This window comes from Micromys minutus (genome assembly GCF_963924665.1).
Source record: "Micromys minutus genome assembly, chromosome: 28".
NCBI classification, from domain to species: domain Eukaryota; kingdom Metazoa; phylum Chordata; class Mammalia; order Rodentia; family Muridae; genus Micromys; species Micromys minutus.
In genome coordinates, this window is record NC_137963.1 from 19852494 (window position 1) to 19873240 (window position 20747).

At 45.0% G+C, this 20747-nt stretch overlaps 1 protein-coding gene across 7 annotated transcripts in view; it reads left to right on the forward strand.

Annotated features, from left to right (window-relative positions):
• The first annotated feature begins 4936 nt into the window (after nt 1-4936).
• TMEM245 (transmembrane protein 245) overlaps nt 4937-20747 on the forward strand; it is a 62369-nt gene continuing 46558 nt past the window's right edge. For 2 of the 7 annotated variants that reach the window (XM_080940234.1, XM_080940236.1), the window contains exons 1-3: nt 4937-5617; nt 14073-14190; nt 15070-15171. In XM_080940234.1, coding sequence (XP_080796360.1) covers nt 5051-5617; nt 14073-14190; nt 15070-15171 — 787 coding nt within the window. In that variant the 5' untranslated portion in view covers nt 4937-5050. The remainder of the gene's footprint in view (nt 5618-14072; nt 14191-15069; nt 15172-20747) is intronic. The other 5 variants (XR_013975601.1, XM_080940235.1, XM_080940233.1 and 2 more) reach the window with 4 other exon arrangements.

The window sequence follows — 20747 nt, forward strand, 5'->3', positions numbered from 1 at the left end:
TTACTGAGCGTGTTTCCTGATTTATTTAACTGAATTGGAAAGCTCCCAAGACAGGGCTGTGTGGGGTCAGATAATAGTGTTTGTCAGTAACGTTAGTGGTACCTGGTCACAGGGTCATCATGCCTTCCCTCCCATGCTCAGAAATGCCGCGTCACTTGCTCACAACCATGCAGATAGCAAGCGGTAGCTCCGGAAACTGAGTGCATGTGTGATCACGGGAGCCTTCAGTCTCTCCAGCACTGAGCGTATGTAGACGTGAACACACAACATTCTAACAGAAGCAAGTTCTGAGAATTTTCTCCCCGGGTGAGTGAATGAACAACAATATCTACTCCTCTCCTTCCCATAAGGTTCCAATGCTAAAGCAGTGTTCCAGTTCGCCAAAGTTACCTCGAGTAACTAGTACATTTATTAGGCTTACTTACCCAGCATGGGTGAGGGGTTACAAGCAGGAACATGGGTGACCCTAAAGCGGAGGTCTGATCCCAAAATGAACAGTGGGTGTGTAGCTGAAGCCTCTCTCAATTAACCTCCTTCAGCCTGTATACTAGCTCTGTTGGAAGACTAGAAGCATTTGAGGCAGAATTGCACACAAATGTCCGGAAGTCTAGACATTCAGTGACCCCTCCATCTTTCTGTGAGGGAATGTCATCGGACGTGAAGCCTGGCTAGGATGGTCTCCAAGCAGGCAGAGCTGGTCTTAGGAAGATGGTGGTTGCTCTGCTCGGTGGGTAGTACAGTGCAACACAAGTACTTAGCACGCTCGGAGAACTCTATGACCGGCACACTGCTGGGTAAAGGCTGTCCCAGCTACTGTTACATCTTGAAGGTGGTATTCATACAGGGGGAGTGAGCAGGAGTGAGTGGGCCACAGATTGTTCAAGAAACAACTCTAGGCAGGGAGTCATTTTTGAGGGCTACTATCAGGGTCTCACCATGTCTTGCCCCCCAACAGTAACTACAACAGATATAAGGATGAGAAAGTACCTTGATCTATACCACTGGAGTGTCAGGAGCGGCGTGCTCTCGGGGTCGGCTTATTGGCCTGAGCCTGTTTTACTTCCACTGTGGCCAGGGTACCCAGGAGCCTGGTCTTCCCTGAGGGATTTCTACTTAGTCACATGATGTCACCAAAGAGAATCTAAAAGCATGGCATGTTAGAAGACACGTTGATGCAGATGTCCCATGAGATTTAGTGGACTTGGGTCCCCTTTTCAGATTTAGTTCTTAGGTTGTTATCAACCCCAAACACAGCACTTATCTCAAAAGGAATATAAGATATAATTGATTCTGGAGCAAAATGCTAGTGATTATGGCCTAGGACCATGTATGAAGTATGGACATACTTCAGCACGGAAGTAGTGACAAGTGGCTTTATTAAAGAACAAAGAAGCTCACTGGGTAGTGGTGGCTCATGACTTTGGTCCCAGCACTCAGGAGGCAGAGGTAGGCACATCTCTGTGAGTTCGAGGCCAGCCCGGTGTATTTAGTACAGTTGGACTTTGCTACTTTGTGGGTTTTTTTTTTTTTTTTTTTTTCTTCTGTCACTGTCTGTTCGCACCACCAGTTCAACCCCATCATTAGACAGGAGAGAAAGAAATATAGACGGGGAAGAGAGAGAGATCGCTGAATCTAAGTTCTTCTTGTTTTTTTCTTTGCTTGTAGCTGGTCTTTGCTACTTTGTGGGTTCTTTTCTTTCCCACCCTCTATTCTCCAGTTTCACACTTATCATCAGACGGGAGGAAAAGAAGGGGGGAGAGAGATAGAGATCTCAAAATCTCATTTTTGTTTCTTCTTTGGGCACGACTCCTAACAAACCACGAACAACGTCCCCTGGCCCGGATGACCAACAGCCACCTGTCCCACTCCCGGGGCACTAGCATTTATACACCCTCTGGAAAGTTCCCAGAATTCAAAATGTCACACAATCGCAGACACTATCTGCAGTTCGCAAAACCATGCCTCCGCTAGAGCAAATCATAGTCAGATGTTGGAAAGATATGTAGTCCCATATCCCCCACACCTGGGATTTTAAAAAAATTTCTTATAGTATTTCTGTTTTATTTTTTAAACTGAAATTCAAAAATTGTCACTAGACTACAGAGTGAGTTACAGGATAGCCAGAGCTACACAGAGAAACCCTGCCTTGGGGGACAAAGACATAAATTTAGGCATTAACCAAAAACATTTGTAGGGTACAAGCAGGTAAGTTATATCAAAGAAGGAAAAAAACTCTACTATGTATTTAGATATTCCCTGATGATATTCGTAGCTTTTGGATGGAAATATATAGGGTTGCTAAAAGATTTATAGGGTTGCTAAAACTTATTTGAAAGGTTTTACCTTATGGTCAAAGGATGTTAGACAGGGGTAGACAATGAGCAGCTGTGAAGAGGACTATAAAAACAGCCCAAGATAATTCGGTTCTGAATCTGCAGTTCTGACTCTCCACAATTAAAAGGCTGTAGTCAAGTTTCCAGCTGTGTAGCATCTTCCACACAGGTGTGGCCTTTTCTCACGGCTCCTACGACTTGAGTCCTGCAGCTCAGGACTTTGACTCCGCTAGCAATGGGCTGCATGCTTGAAAGCCTCGGTATCATGCAGGAAGCACAAACAAGCCATTGGGAAAGCAAAACACACGTTTATCCTCTTGCTTGGTCTGTCTTGAGCTCTTACTCTGGACCATGAATATCCTTTGCTGTGTCAGGTCATAGACACACAGGATGGAAGCAGATCCAGTGGTTGCTCTCTAGGAGATCTGTAGGGAGGCAGACACATCAACCAGAAAAATGCTGAGTCCTAGGGGAGGTAAAGAAAAACCCAGGGCACGGGAGGCCTACAGATACTTCTGTTTAGGCTGCTTCGGTTCCTTGTCTGTCTGTCTGTCAGAGTTCTCTCCTTCACTGGAAATTCGACCTGATGCCTGTCAGTTCTCTTTGGCCAAACCCTTTTGAAAGGTGTAGCAAGCTCTCGTTCCATTGAGAGTATAGTACCATGACAGAGTCTCTTCCATTTGCTGAGTTGGGCCCCAAACACAATTTAGGCAACACTCATGGGCCTTGCATCCTTTGGTAAAGAGTTGCTTAACGTTTACAGGTACTTAGGCTTCGTAATTGGAGAAATTTGCTGGCTTGAGGGGTCGTTTGGATGTGCTCTGAGCCCATTTTGTTAGGGAAGCTAGACACGAAGCAGCCATTCATGGAGGGTACTTCACTGTTGGGTACAGATGACTAGCTCAAGGCTTGAGTGACAAAAGGTACAGGTTCCCTAAGCTGAGCAGAAAGACCTCCTCCTGTCCTCTGTGATGGCTCCTCGGGGATTAGAAAGTTGGTAGACAGAATGTCAGAAGCACGGCTCATCTTATGGTGATGGGCACCAGACTCTGAGCTTTGAGAAGCAGGGTGGTGTGGGTGGCTGGCGCTGACTCACGGTTCCAAACACGTGTCAAGCACCTCCCACTCCCAAAATGTTTTAGGTATGAAGATGACGCCTTGTTATATAAAGAGCAGCTCAAGTCAATGAATATGTACACTGGCAGCAAATCTGACTCTAATTTTTTTGGCCACACCAGAGGGGCTGAATAAAGCAGTTAACTACCTCAAGTAAAATGTATGCCCAACTGACGAAAACAGTTGTTGACTCAAACTCCAAAGGACCCAGAAGCTGAAAACCAGTGGCCCCAGATCTATAAGCAAGATGGAAAGGAGAAAGGAATTCTTTTTCTTTGTTTTTTTGTTTTTCCCCACTTACTAAATCCTTTTATATCCAGGACATAGTTGGCAATGGTTCTTCATATGAAAACTACTGAGTTGGGCTGGAGAGATGGCTCAGTGGTTAAGAGCACTCAGAGGTCCTGAGTTCAATTCCCAGCAACCACATGGTGGCTCACAACCATCTGTATTGGGATGCGATGCCCTCTTCTGGTGTGTCGGAAGCGAGCAACATTGTACTCACATATATTAAATAAATAAATCTTAAAAAAGAAAAAAAGAACTCTGATTTCCATTATCCCTTGTCAGAGAGAGTGATGGGAGCTTTGCTGACTTGACCCCAGGTACTAAAAGTGAAGAGTGACTGTTTAACACTCTGAAATAGGCGCTCTGAGCTATTTAGATAACACCTATACTGAGACTCCTAGTCTGTATGAGGCACAGACGGCTAATAGCCACAGCACATTATGGTTCTCTAAGGAACTTTACATAGATGGAAAAGAATCCTCTGTTCAGGTCAGTTAGCATAGACAGAAGAACTCATTATAAGGGTCCAGAGTGTGAACCCCCTTCACCCACTTGTTAGCAGTAGAAGGCCAGGTACTTCATTTCTCTGTACCCCTGATTTCGTGCAAAACATGACTAGTAACATCTCTGTAGGGGTGCTCAAATGATAAAATGAGTTGAGAGGAGCCAAGCACCTAGCCCAGAGACTGTATCTAGCCCAGAGACTGTCACATGGTAATAGCTACTTAAAATCTTGCCATACATGAGATAACACTTTAAAAAGTGTTTAAAAGGGTGTATTATTCTTCCAAAGGACCTGAGCTCTATTCCCAGCATCCAAGTCAGGCTGCTCACAACCGCCAAGCAACTCTTATCTATGTGGATTAGACACCTCTGGTTTCTTTGGCCACCCACACACGTTACATACACACGATTAAAAATAAGTATTTATCAAATAAACCAGTTAAGCTAAGTCTGTGCATCCGTATTTTTAGAACTACTTCCCAAGCATAAAGCACATCTTGTGTTTTCCATCTTTTTGAGATCCTGTCTCCGTAAAAGTTAATATCAATCAAAGCGTCCGTCCCCCATCCCCAACCTCGTTTTCTCGGACCCCCTCAAAACTTGTTACCTGGTCCCTGAGGGACCATTGGGCCCAAGGGCAGAGGCATTTGCCATCAGCTTCTTGGGAGTTGTAGTTTCCCTGGGTTCTAGCGCATGCCCCACCGCAGTCTGGGAACTACAAAGCCCACAAACCCTCGCTGCACCCGCCGCCTCCGCCTCGCGTTCCTCGCCAGCTCGCAGCCCCGCCCCTCGGTCCTGGCAGAGGCGCGATGGCCGACCGCGGCGGCCCTGCCGAAGCGTCTAGCCCGCGGGGTTCTCCCCGGCCGGAGCCCCGGGCCCCGCGCACGGCCGGGCCGAGCGAGACCCCGCGTACCGCGGCGCTGGCGCTGCGCTTCGATAAGCCCATCAAACAAGCTTTCTACAACACGGGCGCCGTGCTGTTCGTGTGCCTGTGCTGCGGCGCCGCGGTTCTTGTGTACTTCATCCTGGAGGCCTTCCTGCGGCCGCTGCTCTGGGCCGTGCTGTGCGGCACCTTCCTGCACCCGTTCAAGAGCTCGCTCACGCGCCTGGGCCGCCTGTGGCTGCGGCGCCTGCACCGCGCGCACACGCCCATCGTGCTGGCCGCGCTGCTGCTGCCGCTCTGCTTCGCGGACTACGGCGTGGAGGCGCTGGGCGAGCAGGCGCTGCGCCGCCGCCGCCTGTTGCTGCTGTTGGGCGCGGGCGGCCCGCTGCTCTACGGTCTCTACTGCCTGGGCAGCTACCTGGGCGTTCAGGTGCTGCTGGCGCACGCGGGCGCGCTCATCTGCAGCGGCCTCGACTACTTCAGCAGCCTGTGGGTGCGTAAGTGCCTCGTGCGGGGTTGGCAGGACCCGGGACGCCGCGACAAGGCGGCCAGAGGTCCTCACCCGTGCTCCAGTCCTCCCACGTCCGACAAACTTGGCGCGCTTCCTTCAAGAGAGGCGGGTGTGATTTGAAACCCGCTCTCATGTAGGGAAAAGGTCCCTTGGCCGAGTTCAGTCCTTTCTCCCTAGTTGAGTGACTCTGGGTGCTTTTCGATAACTGTATTTATTACAGTGTGGGCCATTGCGTGTCCGCCCCCTTGTCTACATTAGCAGTGGGCTGTGTTAAAGATAGGTTATGGTTGAATCGCCCAGATGTCATTCTTAGGGAATCAAGAAACTTCAGATTGGAAGGAATTTCAGAGATAATCTTAGAGACATATTTCCCAACTCCGACTACGTCGCAGGCTGGTTTGTTCACATATTTATTGGGCAAGGTTAAAATGAAGTGGTTATTTAGTGCTTAAGAATCTTAAGAATGTTGGCCGATAAACGGGCTAAGAATGCAGCGCAGGAATAGAGATGTCCTAGAGAGCGTGAGACCCAGCCTGTGTACACCTCATACTAGTTCACTTTTATTCACTTAGTTCATGAAAACGCGAATATGCGCTGAGATTATTAAAGTTACAAAATAGTTGCCTTTATTAAAGTTAAAGCAGGTTTCAACTTGCCAGAGGGTGTTGGTAGATTGCAAATTGGTCCCAGGATCATTATTAGTTCATCTCTTGGTGTTTTAAGTTTAAAGTTGATTGGGCACATTGTCAGGTACTTTGTCTTCAGGGTGGATATAATTGTATATGAGTGCTTTGGGAGAGGGGGTGATATGCTGAGGGCTTCATATGTGCTACTGAGTTCTACCTTCAGCCTCATCAATTAGCATATCCTAATGGGACATACACAAAGGTAAGTGTACATTTCTCACAGTTGTGGGACACAGGTTCAGACAGTGTGACTGCCTTAAAGGGGGATGAACAGCTTACTGTCAAATCTGTGGTTCACTTTTTAAAAGTCGTGCCGGGGACCAAACCCAAGTGTGAGTGGCTCTAGGTAAGACAAATGCTGAGCTATAGCTCTGGCTCCGTTGTTTGCTCTTAAGTTAAATTCAGGGGCTCAGAGCTTGACACCACTTGCTGCTCTTCCAGATGGCCTGAATTCTGTCCCCAGCCCCCATGTTGGGTCACCCATAGTCTCCTCTACCTCGAACTCCAAGGATTCCAGCCTCCTCTTCTGATTTCTATAAGCATCTGCATACATGAGTTGTGTCTTACGTATCTTTAAATGAAAATAATAAAAATAAATCTTTAAAAATAGCTTTAAAAAAAGCTAAAATCAGTGTCCCTTGGCTGTTAAGGAAGTCAGTTACATGGATTAAATTCCTCACATAAAAGACCATTGTGTGTGTATAGGAAAAGTCCTCCAGAAATTCAGCCACGATGATAGATTCTGTTATGCCTCAGCAGTTGCTGTCACTCAGGTGTCATCCATTGAGCTCTAGGAAATGAGAAAGGCAACGCTTGCCCTGTGTGAATAGTATTCTTTTCAGCTGGAGTAAGGTTAGAGGTGGCGTTCAGAGGTAAATTGCCAGGAATGGGAGGAAACTGGCCATTTCTACGTGTCCCTCAGAGAGCGAGTGGAAGGGCTCACACGCTTAGGAAGACGTCTGAAGCTCGGCGTGTATACATACCTTTTAGTATCCTTTTACTGAAGTCAGTCTTCATGTTTGTATTTCCACGTGTTGAATTGTATGTGACAGTCACACAGTTTACCACTGACCCACACCCACAGTCTTTCAATAAATACTGTCAAGGGGCTCTAACGTAGTTTGGTCCCAGTGATGGGAGGAAGGGAGTTAAAAAGCACAACAAACCCATTCTAGGAGACATTTATGAGTGAACTAGAGCGTGGTGAGAGTACTAAGCTGAGCTGATTGCAGGTTGATCTCACGTGGAGACAAGTGTCAGAGTTGAATTCTGCCACCAAAGGGGTAGGAAGGCGGTGGATGAAGTGAGGCATGTTAGCCGTCACCTGACCCTGGTTGAAGCTACATGTAACTTGAATCTCAGTGTTTGGTTTGGTGAGCTTCAGCAGGGCTGCCTGATACAAAACATCGGCCTCCATGCTCTAGGACAGCTTGTCGGTGTGAGCCAGCATGGCGGAGGGAGAGAGAGAAAAGCACCATTCGAGCAGACGGTTCGTACATGCAGGGTCAGCTTTTGCATGTGCGCTGAAACTAGCTCTCACACCGTGCAGCTGCACTGAGAGTTGTCATCAAACTCTGTCTGGCAGGCAGAGCCCAGCTGTCATCAGATGTCCCCGATACCCTTCAGTAAGGGCAGAGAAACTTTCTCTAAGCACGTGGGTTTAAATCTAACTTAGGGGGAAGAACTGATTTCAATTAAAGGGAAAAATCCAAAGAACATAAAAATTGGGCTAATCACAGCTGTTGCTCCTGTCATGTCTGTTAATCCTGCTGCCTCTGCAGGTTCCCAGGTCCTGTCGTTTCTCCCTGTTGGTGCCTCTGTGCACTTTGGTTTGTCAGCCTGTCCTCATGTTTCCTCCTGTGCTCTCCTCTGTGGATTACTTAAGCTCTTTACCCTGTTTCCCTCCTGACACTGTCCTGGTTGCAAGTGAAATAGGAATCCTCCGCTGCACCAGCCGTTCTTTCTCAGCAGTCTCAAGCGCGCTTGAGAACATTGCCTTCGCCTAGTGATTTCAGGAGGCTTAAGAAAAAAATCCATCTGATGCCCCGCACTCCGATCTCCCTTATAACTTTTCCGATGATGTAAAAGATAAGTGTGAAAAATTAAGTGTCCCCTGCTTCAGCCCTTTTCTCTGCTAGGAATGTTTTGATCCCCTCTTCCCTTTTGTCTAGACTTGTTGGGGGGAAAAACATTTCTGGTTTTTGCAGCAGCAGCAGGAGGTTTGTTTTCTCCATGGCCTGCCTCCCGCTTCTTCCTTTATGAAGAAGCAGTGTTGGAAACAGTGAGGGCTGAAGGATCAGAGGACCGTGACTTATAAACTTTGCTGTAGCAGTAACTTGCTTTGTGGCCTGTGACCAAAGCCTCACTCCAGGCCACTCAGCTCCCTAGCTGAGCAAATTGAAGGGCTGGCTTGAATGATGTCTAAGTCCCTTCAGTTCTTAGTTCAGCCTCACAGAGGCTCTCAGGAAGTGCACCCTGGACCACCAACCTCTCAGAACTACAGTGTTCCACTTGGAAACCCTTGTGAACTTTGTTGCTGCTTACCTGGCAGCAGCTGAGAGGAAGTTCTCACACAGTTGAGATTTAGCTATAAAAACTCCTGACTCTTAAGGAGAATAGTTCTCAAAAGCTATCTTAAAGGAGAATGAAGTACTTAGAACAGTTGCTGTTCCAGCAGAGATTAGGGATGGCTAGTGTCTTCTGTCTTGGGAGACTTAGGAAAAGGGACCAGGGAGATGGCTCAGCCGGTAACCAGAGTTTGAATCCTTAGAACCCACATAGAAGCCAGGTGAGGTGATGCTTGCAGTGGGATGGAGACTGGTGGATCCTGGTGGCAAAACAGAAAAAGAGAAGGGGGGAAAGAAGAAAGGGAGGAAGAAGAAAAAATGGAGAACTGATCAAGGACGACACCCAGAGTCAGCCTTTGTTCTAACATGGGCAGGTGGGCCTGCACGCACACATGCACACCTGACTGTGCCGTTTAACTCAGAAGTGTGACCTGTGGTTAATTGTGTCTCCTGAAAGGACAATGTGAGAGCTAACTGAGTGCTGCCAAATTTTATGCCATCTTATGTAATGTCCAGCACAAGAGTGCTAGAGGATGGTTGGATTATGTATTTTGGAGAAGACAGCATATTTAAGAGAGAATAAATGTAAGTATGCCCTCAGATCAGTTGTGGTTCAGAGACTTACGCCTAGGAAAAAATTCCCACACAGGCAAGTTTGCTCTTAAGGTTGAATGGATCTGAAGTTAACATCTGGACTAGGGAGCAAAACCCTGTTGTCGGGCATGGTGGCTCCTAAACCTAATGTTTGGGGAACCAAGATAGGGATTGCGACCCTGAGGTCAGCCGACAGATTCTTTTACTCAAACAAAGCAACACTCTGGCCCTGACATAGAAATTAAAGGTTGGAAAGCCAGCTCAGTGATTAGAGCCTCTGCTGACTTTAATCCCTCTCCCTTTCAAACAAAACAGACATGCCCGACACATGATCACAAAGCCAGTAATATATTTTCATTGTTATTTTAGAAAAGCGTATCGCACTTGTTAACAGTTTAAGCAGCATAGAAATTTATATGGTAAAAGTAAATTGTCCTGTCTGCTGTCACTCACCACACAGGAGCTGCCGTTAACTGGCTTTGCCTTCTAAATTTATTGCTGAACCTGGACGAACATATCAGATATGTTTTTGTCCTGTTTTATTTTCATGTATTTACACACATATACATACAAATGTGCATATGTGTGTGTGTGTGTATGTATATATGAGATAACTACTACAGAAAGCTTTATATACATATCCTGTGTCACGATAATTATATTAAAACATGGCTTTCTGCACACACTGCTCTTGCCAGGCAACCGCCTGGCCTCCTGTGGACCCTTTACTGTTAACTGTTTTGCAGCTACAGTTCTTTCTTTTTCATCCTGCTGTGGAACAAATTCTTTTGTCCCAAATGCCTTTTAGAAAATTTTTATAACGGATCTTTGTGTATTCCAACAAATTTAGAGGTGATAAACACTTTTAACCCTTGGTAATTAAGTTATCCAGAAAGTCAAGTGTTTGTAAATGACTCTGTCTTTTGAACTAACAGTATTTCTGTGAGTCTCTCTGAAGAACTACTTGAAAATGGTTGTAAAACTGAGTGAGGCCCGAGGAAGCACATTTAAAGGAAAGGCCATTTCTTTTTCTCCTTATGAAGGTGTTAAATGCCCTTCGGAGAGAGAGTAAGCACTGAAGCTCCTGAGATGCAGCTGCCTGAAAGGCTGTTTTCATCGCTTCTGCTGTTGAGTCTGTTTTTACCAACATGCTTCATATGCACACATTTACACTGTGCTCCTGAATATAGTCACCACATCCTCCAGGTCTGAATACATCTCCATTTCTGGAGCTGTATTGTAGACGGCAACTGAATATTCTGTGTTTATGTGCACACTGTGTAGAACAGTTCTGAAGGTAGAATTAGGAAGATACTGAACAGCTAATTGTTTTAACCTGAAGTAAGGTAATGAATCTATGAGCTTCATGTTTACTGGATAAAAATAACGTGCTTTTTCTTTAGATCAACATTTCTCTTAAATATCTGAGGTATGCATTTTTTTTTCCTTAGCAACACAGATTTCTTTGTAACTAGAGACAATAGCTTCTCAGATATATATAAGGAGGTAGAAGCTTACTCTTTTTTTAGACAGCTATTGGTTGCTGGAAAAATTTATACTCATTGTCGTGAAATGTTAATTCATAATCTCCACAATTATTTTCTCCATCAGAACCCCAGAAAACTAAGCTCTTTGCCCTTTCCCAGACGCTCCGTTCTCCCATTATCCTGACTCTTTTGTTAGTCAACTTGACAAACTAGAGTTATCTGGGAAGATAGCTGAACCTAGAAAATGCTTCTATCAGATTGCCTGTAGACAAAGTCTGTAGACAGTTTCTCTATTAACGATGGGGGAGGGCCCAGCCCACCATGGGTGTTCCCACCCCTGTACAGGTGGTCCTGGGGTATATAATAAAGCAAACTGCACAAACCAGTAAGTAGCCTTCCTTCAAGGCTTCAGTTCCTGTCTCGAGGTTCCTGACTTGAGCTCCTGTCCATACTCCTTTTCATGATAGACTATGATGTGGAATTGTAAGCAAAACAAACCCTTTCATCCCCAAGCTGCCTAAGTCATTGTGTTTTATCGCAGCAGCAGTAGAAATCTTAACACCCAGTATCTGAGAACAGCTATCAAATGTTGATGTTCTCCACTTCTTGGTAAGCTAGAGTTTACCCACTCAGCCATGTCTATATCAAAGTACAATTTTCTTTGGGTTTGTAGCCTGAATTTTATTGCTCACATAGTTTGTTGGTGTCTAGTTACATTTTTATAAACAGCTATCTACACATTGACTGCTGAATTTAGGTGCTCTCTCCAGTCCCTATTTGTCCATTGGGGTTTTGGATCTGAAAGCACAGCATTGCCTTTCTCATCATTAAATGTAATAATCCTCCTTGACTTAACATATTGTTGTAGCTGTGGTCTACCTTAGGTCTGTAGGTCGGCAGGTAATCTCTGATCCTGCTAGTCTCAGTTTTGTGTAATCTGTGGGCTTCACTAGTACTTTCCCAGAGTTTTTAAAACTTTTCTCAGTTATGACTCCTATTTACCTAAGGAAATATCATATGACCTTAGTTATGTAGCTGTATAAGACAGATCATCAGGCATTTACTGTTTAATTTTTAATTTATTTTTTACTTTATGTATATGAGTGTTTTGCCTGTATGTATGTCTGTGGACCACACGTGTGCAGTGTTTATAGAGACAGAAGAGGGTGTTAGATCTCCTAGAACTGCAGTTACAGAAAATTGTGAGCCCCTATGTGGATACTGGGAATTGAACCCGGATTATCTGGAAGAGCAGCTAGCTCTTAACCACCAAGCCATATCTTCAGTTCCATAAATGTATCTTAAAACAATTCTTTGGTGTATATATAATTTACTGTCTATTAAAAATTAAAGCAAATTTGCATGCTAATGAGATAAGGGTGTTGGTTTTATTTTTTTTTACAGAGATTTAAATCTTGGGTGAATGTTTAATCCTGTAGGCACAGCATTTTCAGTATTTTTCAGAGTTCATTGCTAGTTCGATTTTATAACCAATGCTGAGAGTGTTGCTTTGTATAAATATGTACATAGGGCAAGATGGTAAGGCTAATTTTCAGTTCCATTTCAAAAACTGCTGGAAATTCTGTCATAGACCGAAGCCAAAAAGCAACTAAGGATTTATTTATTTATTTATTTTTTAAAGAAATTGACGAGCAACTCAAATAGTAGTTTCAAAAAACCAACAATTCTAATAGAGTGTATGCAGATGAAATTGTTGGTATCCACATGCTGTGGAACGATGGTAAGAAAATTCTTAAAACGTTCTTTTTCCACCTCGAGAGGAGGCTTTTTGTAAGAGCCCTGAGTGCAAAGGGTGCTCCTTAGGTCAGAACCAAGGTGGCAGCGAAATCACGTGACTTCACTGCAGGAAACACCTCCGACTTCTGTGCGTATGATTTTGGATTACATTTTCATTGTTTCAATTCAGAGCCTATACTACTGACAGACTTTCCATGACCCTCACATTAATTTATCCGTATGTCACAGCCCACATAGAAGCTGGGTTCTAGTCTTGCTATTGAGTGACCAGCAGGCTCTGTGTGCGGTGGGGTGAAGTCCAGCCCTTTCCTAAGGGTCACTATTTCACCACTCCATAATTACTGAAACGCCTTGTGTCTTTCCTATGGAAAGGTCCTATTATTAGACTCTTACTTTCATTTTTTTCCCCAGCACCACTTGTGCCCCCTGTGGTTAAGAAAACAGACTTTACTAGGGCTGGAATGGTGGCTCAGTAGTTAAGAGCACTGGCTGCACCTGCAGAGGACTTGGGTTTGATCACCAGCACCCACATGGCAGGTCACAACTGTCACAACCACAGGGAGTCCAATGTCATCTTCTGGCTTCTGAGGGAACCAGGCATGCTGTTGGTACACAGACATACGTGGAGGCTAAATACCTACACACACAGATACACATTGTTCTTTGTGGGTGTTCTCTTGTGTATGTAGGGGCCTTGGCAGCTTGAGTGCTGCTTCAGTGGTAATGGATTGGCTGTAGGTTGCAGGAATGAAGGAGGGACCCTGGCTGGTTCTCTTTTCAACTGGTGCATATGGCTCTCGGTTAGGGTCTCAACATCTGTCACTTAGATTGTCAATTGGCTTATACTTTAGCTAGCTCTCCTTAGTTTCAAAAATAATGACTCTACTAACATTTTATAGGCTAAAGATGGGATCTTTTTAGCCCGTTTCTTTTTAGGGTCCCACCTTCACATTAGTCAACAGAAACTTACAGGAATTCTACAAGATCAACTGTGATTTAAATATGGTACTTATGTAGTAACTATTTTATCTTAAAAAAAAAAAAATGTTAAATGGTGGAATTAGAACAGTTCCCAAACCAAAAATTGCATGAGTATTTCTGATAAAAATAAACATTTATTGTTTTTTAAATGAATTTTTGACCTTTTTCATGTCTTAAAACACTGTATTTATTAAGTATATAAGTATCGCTGCCTGGGTTTCAGCTGCCTGTTTAAACATACCTAAATGAAGAGGGACGGCCCAGGCAGGCCACCCAAAGCATCATGTCTGTGCCGTGCTGCAGATGTTGTATGACATATGCTCTTTGCTGTACATATGTTACAACTGTGTCTTATTTATTTAAGATCTGGACATTGGTAGTTGGCTACGTGCTGATGGTTTCATTCAAGTGGAATGCAAGCACTCAATGCTACTTGAGAGCAGTTTCGATTCCCGTTTGGATGATACTGCTTTTTCATATCGGTGAGTCCTTTCTTCAAAAGTAACTAGTTTAAGGTCGTCAGAGGCTGACAGTGGGGGCGGGTCTTTGTATGTTGCACTTAAGATGCTTTAACTACTCTGTAGACAAAGTTGGACTTTGAGCCTCCATTAATCTTCAGTGTAGGTACTTGGCTTTTAGATGTTAATCTTTAAGTTCCTTATGAATTCTTTAGTAAGTCCTTGAAGAGTAAGGGTCTCACCCAGCAGTGCTGGAGACCTTCCAGCTCACTTTGTGTATGGCAAGCTTGGGGAGGAGATAGATAAGAACCCAAGGATGATAAGAGGCTTGGGCCTTGTGGAAGGGATTGAAGAGGAGTCTGGGTAAGAAGGTTCTGGGGCAGGAATGGCTTAGCATTGGTATATATCAGGGCTGCTCAGAATCAGTGGTTTCCTGTTCTGTGGAGCAGCTCACTGTTAGCTTGGACGCTGCTGCTGCTGCTGCTCTTGAATGGCTTTTCAGCATGACTTAAGATTGGCCAAGTCTTCTGAGTCTGAGTTGGTGGAAATACTAAGTTCTACTTTAGAAAGAAGTGACTGAGCAATTGAGAGCAGCAGGTAACCTTGAGTTCTGACGTAGTGACATTTCAGAGACCAGGCTTGTTCCCTGACTTGAGGGTTTGCCCCTGACTGTCTTGAGTTTGAGGTCACTTGAAACCGTTGGGGGCACATGAGGGACTGGAGGTTGGCCTCTTAAGGGTAGGTTAGCATGTGCCCTGGTCCTTTGAGAGCCAGGGTGACACTGTCCTTTAGTCTGCCTGTTCGAGAGCCTTTAAAAAACGTTCCCTGTGAAATCATCTCCTGATTTGCCTGTATATCAAATTGCTTTGTTAATTAAAAATATGACTTCTTAATACTTTGCAGCATCACTAGCTGGCTCATGGAGGATTCCAGTATTCCTGGTTATTGTTTTCCTGATGTCTGTGGGCACTCTTTATGAAAAACAGAATGAGAAGGAGTCGGCTGGTAAGAGTCTTTTTTTGAGTACATTCTTAGTATTTTGAGAGGATATTGCTGTGTCTCTTGCTGTGGTAAACACCATGACCCAAGCGACGTGAGGAGGAGGACAGGGTTTATTTTCTCTGATAACTCCCAGGTCAGAGGTCACACTCTGTCAAAGACAGAAGCTGATACAGAGGACATAAAGGACTGGCTCATTCTTGATGACTTGCTCAGCCTGCTTTCTCACAGCTCCTAAGGCCGTCTGCCCCGTGAAGCAGTAACCACAGTGAGCTGGGCTGCCCTACACCAGTAACCAATCAGGAGAACCCACCACAGGCCAGTCTGGTGAGGGAATTCTCTCAACTGCAGTTCTGTCTTCCCGAGTGATTCTGCGTTACATGACTTACCGAGTAACTTACCAAACAAAGCCAGTAACTTACCATTTAATGTATTAAAAACCTGAAGTGGTTTCTAAGCAGAAAATTAAATTGTCTAAGACATTTTAGGTTTCTTTGGACCGTGTTCCTATTTTTTATCTTATTATTATAGTTAATATGTGTTGCAGTAGATATTAAACAATATGGAAGGTCTATCTCTTTATCGGCCCTGCGCCTCACTCTGAGGGCCCGGTTTTAGTACAGAGCCTCGCGCACCACTGTCGCGTGGTCCAAGCCGCCACACGGTCTAACTTTGTCCAACACAAGCACAACTCTACAGCCCAATTGCTTTACACACAGGTTTATATATTCTCAATCCACAAACCCTCTACATAACAAGACTGCATCAAACAGACAAAGACACAGCCTTCTGTGTGAGATACTAGACCTGTAACATCCTTAACGTTCATGGCTGTTTAACGCCAGTTAATCCCACCGGGGTCTAGTTTGTCTTTATGGAAGTTCATCTTGGACCTTCCTCCTGTCCGTCCTCCTCCTCTCACTTCTCCTTTCACTGTTTCCAGTGTTTATTGCTCTGAAAGCAAAGCCTGGACGTCTGTCAAGACTGGACTCTGTTTTTATGACAAATACCCCGCACTTAGATGTCCCACAGCCTGTTAGTCTCCTTTCACAGACGTGCATCGTTTTCATCTTTTTGGGTCTTGTGACTAGTGCTGCTATAAGGCATTTATATATAAGAAGCTGTTTCTTCATTTCAAATCTCGGTCTCCTTTTGTGGCCTGCCTTCCTTTCCCTTTCCTTGCCACCCTGAGTGAGCAGGCTTCATTCATGATGTAAGTGTGAACACTGACGTCTTGCCACACTGAGTGAGCAGGCTTCATTCATGATGTAAGTGTGAGCACTGACCTTGCCACACTGAGTGAGCAGGCTTCGTTCATGATGTAAGTGTGAGCACTGACGTCTTGCCCCGGCTTTTGTTAGGCAGGTTGGCTTCACAGGCCCGTCACTTCTGCCCCACTAGCCTACTGCCATCCCAGTCAGTCTTCTGTGGCTAGACTACTTGTTAGTCCTTTGCACAGGCTGGCTAATGTAGTGATGTCAACAGAGTTTCGAAGCATAGGTATGTGTGTGTCAAGATGCCCACATCTGGTGGCTCAGCTTCTCCTTGCAGAGCACATTTGATATTACGGTGACAGTTGCATTTCAACGTTTAAATACCACCCTGGAGAAAGTGACACTGCGTTCCCTGGGCCTATAGAGACGAGAACACCAGCACTATTCTCACCAGTGCATGAAGCCTTGCTGATGGATTCAGAGATTTGTTCTGAATGTGAAATGAGACTTTTCAAAAGTGAGAAAAGGACTGGAAAGTGGCTCATTGGTTGAGAGCACGCGCGCGCGCGCACACACACACACACACACACACACACACACACACACACACACACACACACACACACACACACACACACACACTGCTCTTTCACAGGACCAGAGAGAGATTCAGTTCTCAACACCATGTCAGGTGGCTCACACTTGCCTGTAACTCCATGGTTGGCTCTGTGGGACCCAGCGTTGTTTTCTGGCCTTGGGGGATCTGCACACAGGTGTCTTTGCATACGAGAGTGCAGCTAGCAGGTGGTTCAGGGAAGGAAAGACCAAAGTATTACAGCTCTCCATGGGGAAGCTGGGGTGGGGCAGGCTATCAGACCTCTTCTGACACAGTCGCAGGCTAGCGGCCAGCACTGATATGCAGCCAGAAGCAGAAGCTGCTAAGTGAGTGGCAGGATGCGGCTGTGATTAATTGCCAATGGTGTCTGATAGCGGCAGTGTCAAAGCTCTGCCTAGGCCTGCTGGGTGGGGCTGAGGTCTATCAACAAAAACTCGGAGAGAGAAACTCTTGCCTAGAGTTTACTGCTCTATTAAATAGACGCTTTCAGATGATTCTTAGTGAAATAAAAGCCGCTTCCCTCACTGACAGGGAAAACACACCGTCCTCTCAACAGCTTTATGCCTTGTAGACAGGCACCTTATGAACATTTTCGGGTGGGGTGGATCTAGGGATAAATGCTTCTCATTGGTTCAGTCTGAGTTGTTGTGAATGCTCTATTAAACGGGAAAGGACTTCAGGTGTTGTCTCTACGTAACGCACTGTTCTGGTCCTCCTAGTGGGGTGTTGTACTCACGTGGTCTGGACAGGTAGATCCTGGCCAGGAGTTGGTTCTAATGCCTACCTTTCTCAATTATGAAAATTCCTGGGGTTTTTGAACGTACTTCAACCTTGCCAGATCTTGTCTGGTGACACAGTCCACATACTCAGCTGCTCTCTCTATCCCCACCACCAAAATTGAAAGAATAAGAAAAGGGGCCATAGAGAACATTCAGTACTTAAGAGCATTGGCTCTTCTTCCAGGGCATCTGAGGTTATTCCCAGCACCAACCATCTGTTGCAGCTCAGAACTGTGGGTACTGCAGGCATGTTCAAAGACATACATTCAGCTGTAATACCCATAAATATAAAATAAAGTGAAGAAAAAATAATAAAAACAAATCTTTTTTTAAAAATTAGGGAAACCAGGCTTCAGATGCGTCTCTAATCCAAGATGGTTATCCTGGAGCAGTAGTGTGGCACACCCAGCAGCTGGTCTTTTGCTAATAATAATTAGAAATGTCTTTGCTAGCCAGAACTCCTCATAGATAAGTACATTTAAAAACCACCACGGAAGTTGTTGTTAGGGTGTTTCAAGTGAGTCTCCTCTTAAAACTAATTGCCGATGCAGAAGTCTGTTCAGGATTGCTGACTTGCTCACAGCTTATTTTACATTTGGACTGGACGTTGCCCCCCACCCCTTTACTGTTCAAGGTAGGTGACCCCACTGTGATTTTGTTGGGGCCTTCTACAGATATCTCTCCTGGCCACATTCCTGAGAATCCTGTCCTGTGTCTGCTACAGATGGCTTATGAGCCGTTGCTCTACAAGTATCTTCACTCCAGCCCCTTACCATTCCCTGTGGATAATCTGGAGGGATTGGCACCTTCGGCTGTGATCTGTCAGTTTATCTCAGAGTTCTCGGTATCCAGCCACTTGCCACATGCTGGAGACCCCATCCAGATTTCCTCTCCCTGATCCTTATCCAGAAAAGCAAGGTTGATCGAAGTACATCTCAGAATCGGCCACTTGTTTCCAGGGCAGGCGGCCACTGTGTGGATTCTGAATGGGCAGTGGCAGGGGTGCTTGTAGCAAGGACGCTGTTGTATGGCTTATGTCCCGGTTGTGAGAAGCAGTAGAAAGCGCACTGGGCCACTTTAGAGTGACACAGTCTATATATATTGCACTCTGTTCCACAGAGGAATGGACATTACTCCGTTTACAACTCCAGACTTGCTTGGTTCCTCTTTGGATAAAGACTAAAGCTGACAACGTGATTTCTGCCTGATGTCATTTGCTTACTGGTTGTAGCTGTTTCTTTGGTCCTGGGGTCCACTAGCATCTGTGCTCGCCCCACACTCACCTTCTTTTCCTACTTTTTGCATGTCGGGTTCTCTCCATGGTCTGACTGCTTTCTTCTATCCTAGGGTTATTTTTGGTATTTGTTTAATTCCCTCTTCTTAACAATATCAGTTATATTTTCGTGTTTAAAGAAAACTCTTCCTTTGGGTCTGGAAAATAACTTAGAGGCTAAGAGCACGTGCTGCTCTTACAGAGGACCTGGGTTCAGTTCTCAGCATGCACATGGTGGCTTACAACCACCTGGAACTCCAGTTCCAGGGGATCTGCACCCCCTTTTGGCCTCTGTGGGCACTGCATATACATGGTATACAGACATATATTGCAGGAAGAGTTAGTGAAATGTCTGCTCCAAGTAGGGCAGCTGTACTTTGTCACTTACGGTTTTATATGGTTTTTGTTGTTTGCTTTTGTGTTTTTAATTTGGGTATGTCTCTTCACTACACTCTGGGAACTGTTTTTGTCTTTATTCCCAAATACATGGTACTTGTAAGCAGTGAGGACATGTCACACATAAAAGGCCCCTCTTTTCTCTCTCAGTTGCTGCTTGCCTTTTGCTATAGTTAAAGGACTTGGGTGTGTAGGTCCGGAGACTTACGGTCCCAGTGCAGACATGTAGCTTATGTCTTCTTTCTGGGTTGTAAGTGAGTTTCTCCTTCAATGCCTTAAAACAAACTTCTTTCATATGGCATCTCCTGGAGCATGGAATGGCTCTGCATTTTGATGGCTAAATTGATCAAAGAGCTGAGGCTCCAGCTTTTTATCTTAAGTAGATGAGCAGTCTTTAACTTGCTAAGCGTATGGGATTAATTGGAGCTAGTAATTCTTCGACTTACTGAAGGGCTATGTTTCATTCTCCATGATTGGCTGACTTCAGCTGTCAGGCTTTCCAGAAGTCAGGTCCTTTCTGTGTGAGTGGCCGTGACTTGGTGATTCGAATGGCCAGTGTCCTTAAGTTTAGAACTATTGCAGCTGGTATGAATAGCATCTGGGAATTGTGTGTATTTTGTTGGCTCTGGTATTAGAAACAGTGTAGTCAGGGGAACAGCTCAGTAACTACAGGAATGTTTTGGACAGAAGGCCACGTGTACTGCTGCTTGCCCCTAACTGAGAAATCAGCCTCCAGAAACTCTGGAACTTTGACTAAGTTGCTGCAGAGAAATCACAGGCCTGTGGAGTGCTTGCCGTGGGAGTTATGTGGCTTCCAAATGACAGTGCATCATTCTGTGACCCAGATCTTGCATGTGTGTACTTGGTTGATGGAAGCTGCTTTTGCACATGACCCTTTGGGGAGTGTTGATCTATAAGGAAGGATACTAGAACCTTCTGCTGTGTAAGCTAGTCTGCTTAGTTTGCATAGCCTGACCAGAGACTGACCATCGAAGAGATCCCTCACTTGCCAGTAGATGCTTGATTTGAATCCAGTGCAAATGAGAGTTTGGTATCATCCAGCAGAAATCTTACAGTGAGCCAAATAATGATGGTCTTTTAGATTTTCTAATGGTGGCTTTTCTTTGTTGTTTTATACTTTGTAGATCTGTTTTTGTACAGTATCCATATATTTGCATGTTCATTTATGTACTGTTGTTATTGTGAATAGTAAATGTGGACTGTCCCATGCCGTATTAGAATCTAAGAATACTGAGTAGTGTAAGATGGTTCAGTCAGTGAGCTCTCAGTCTCTGGGCAATGTT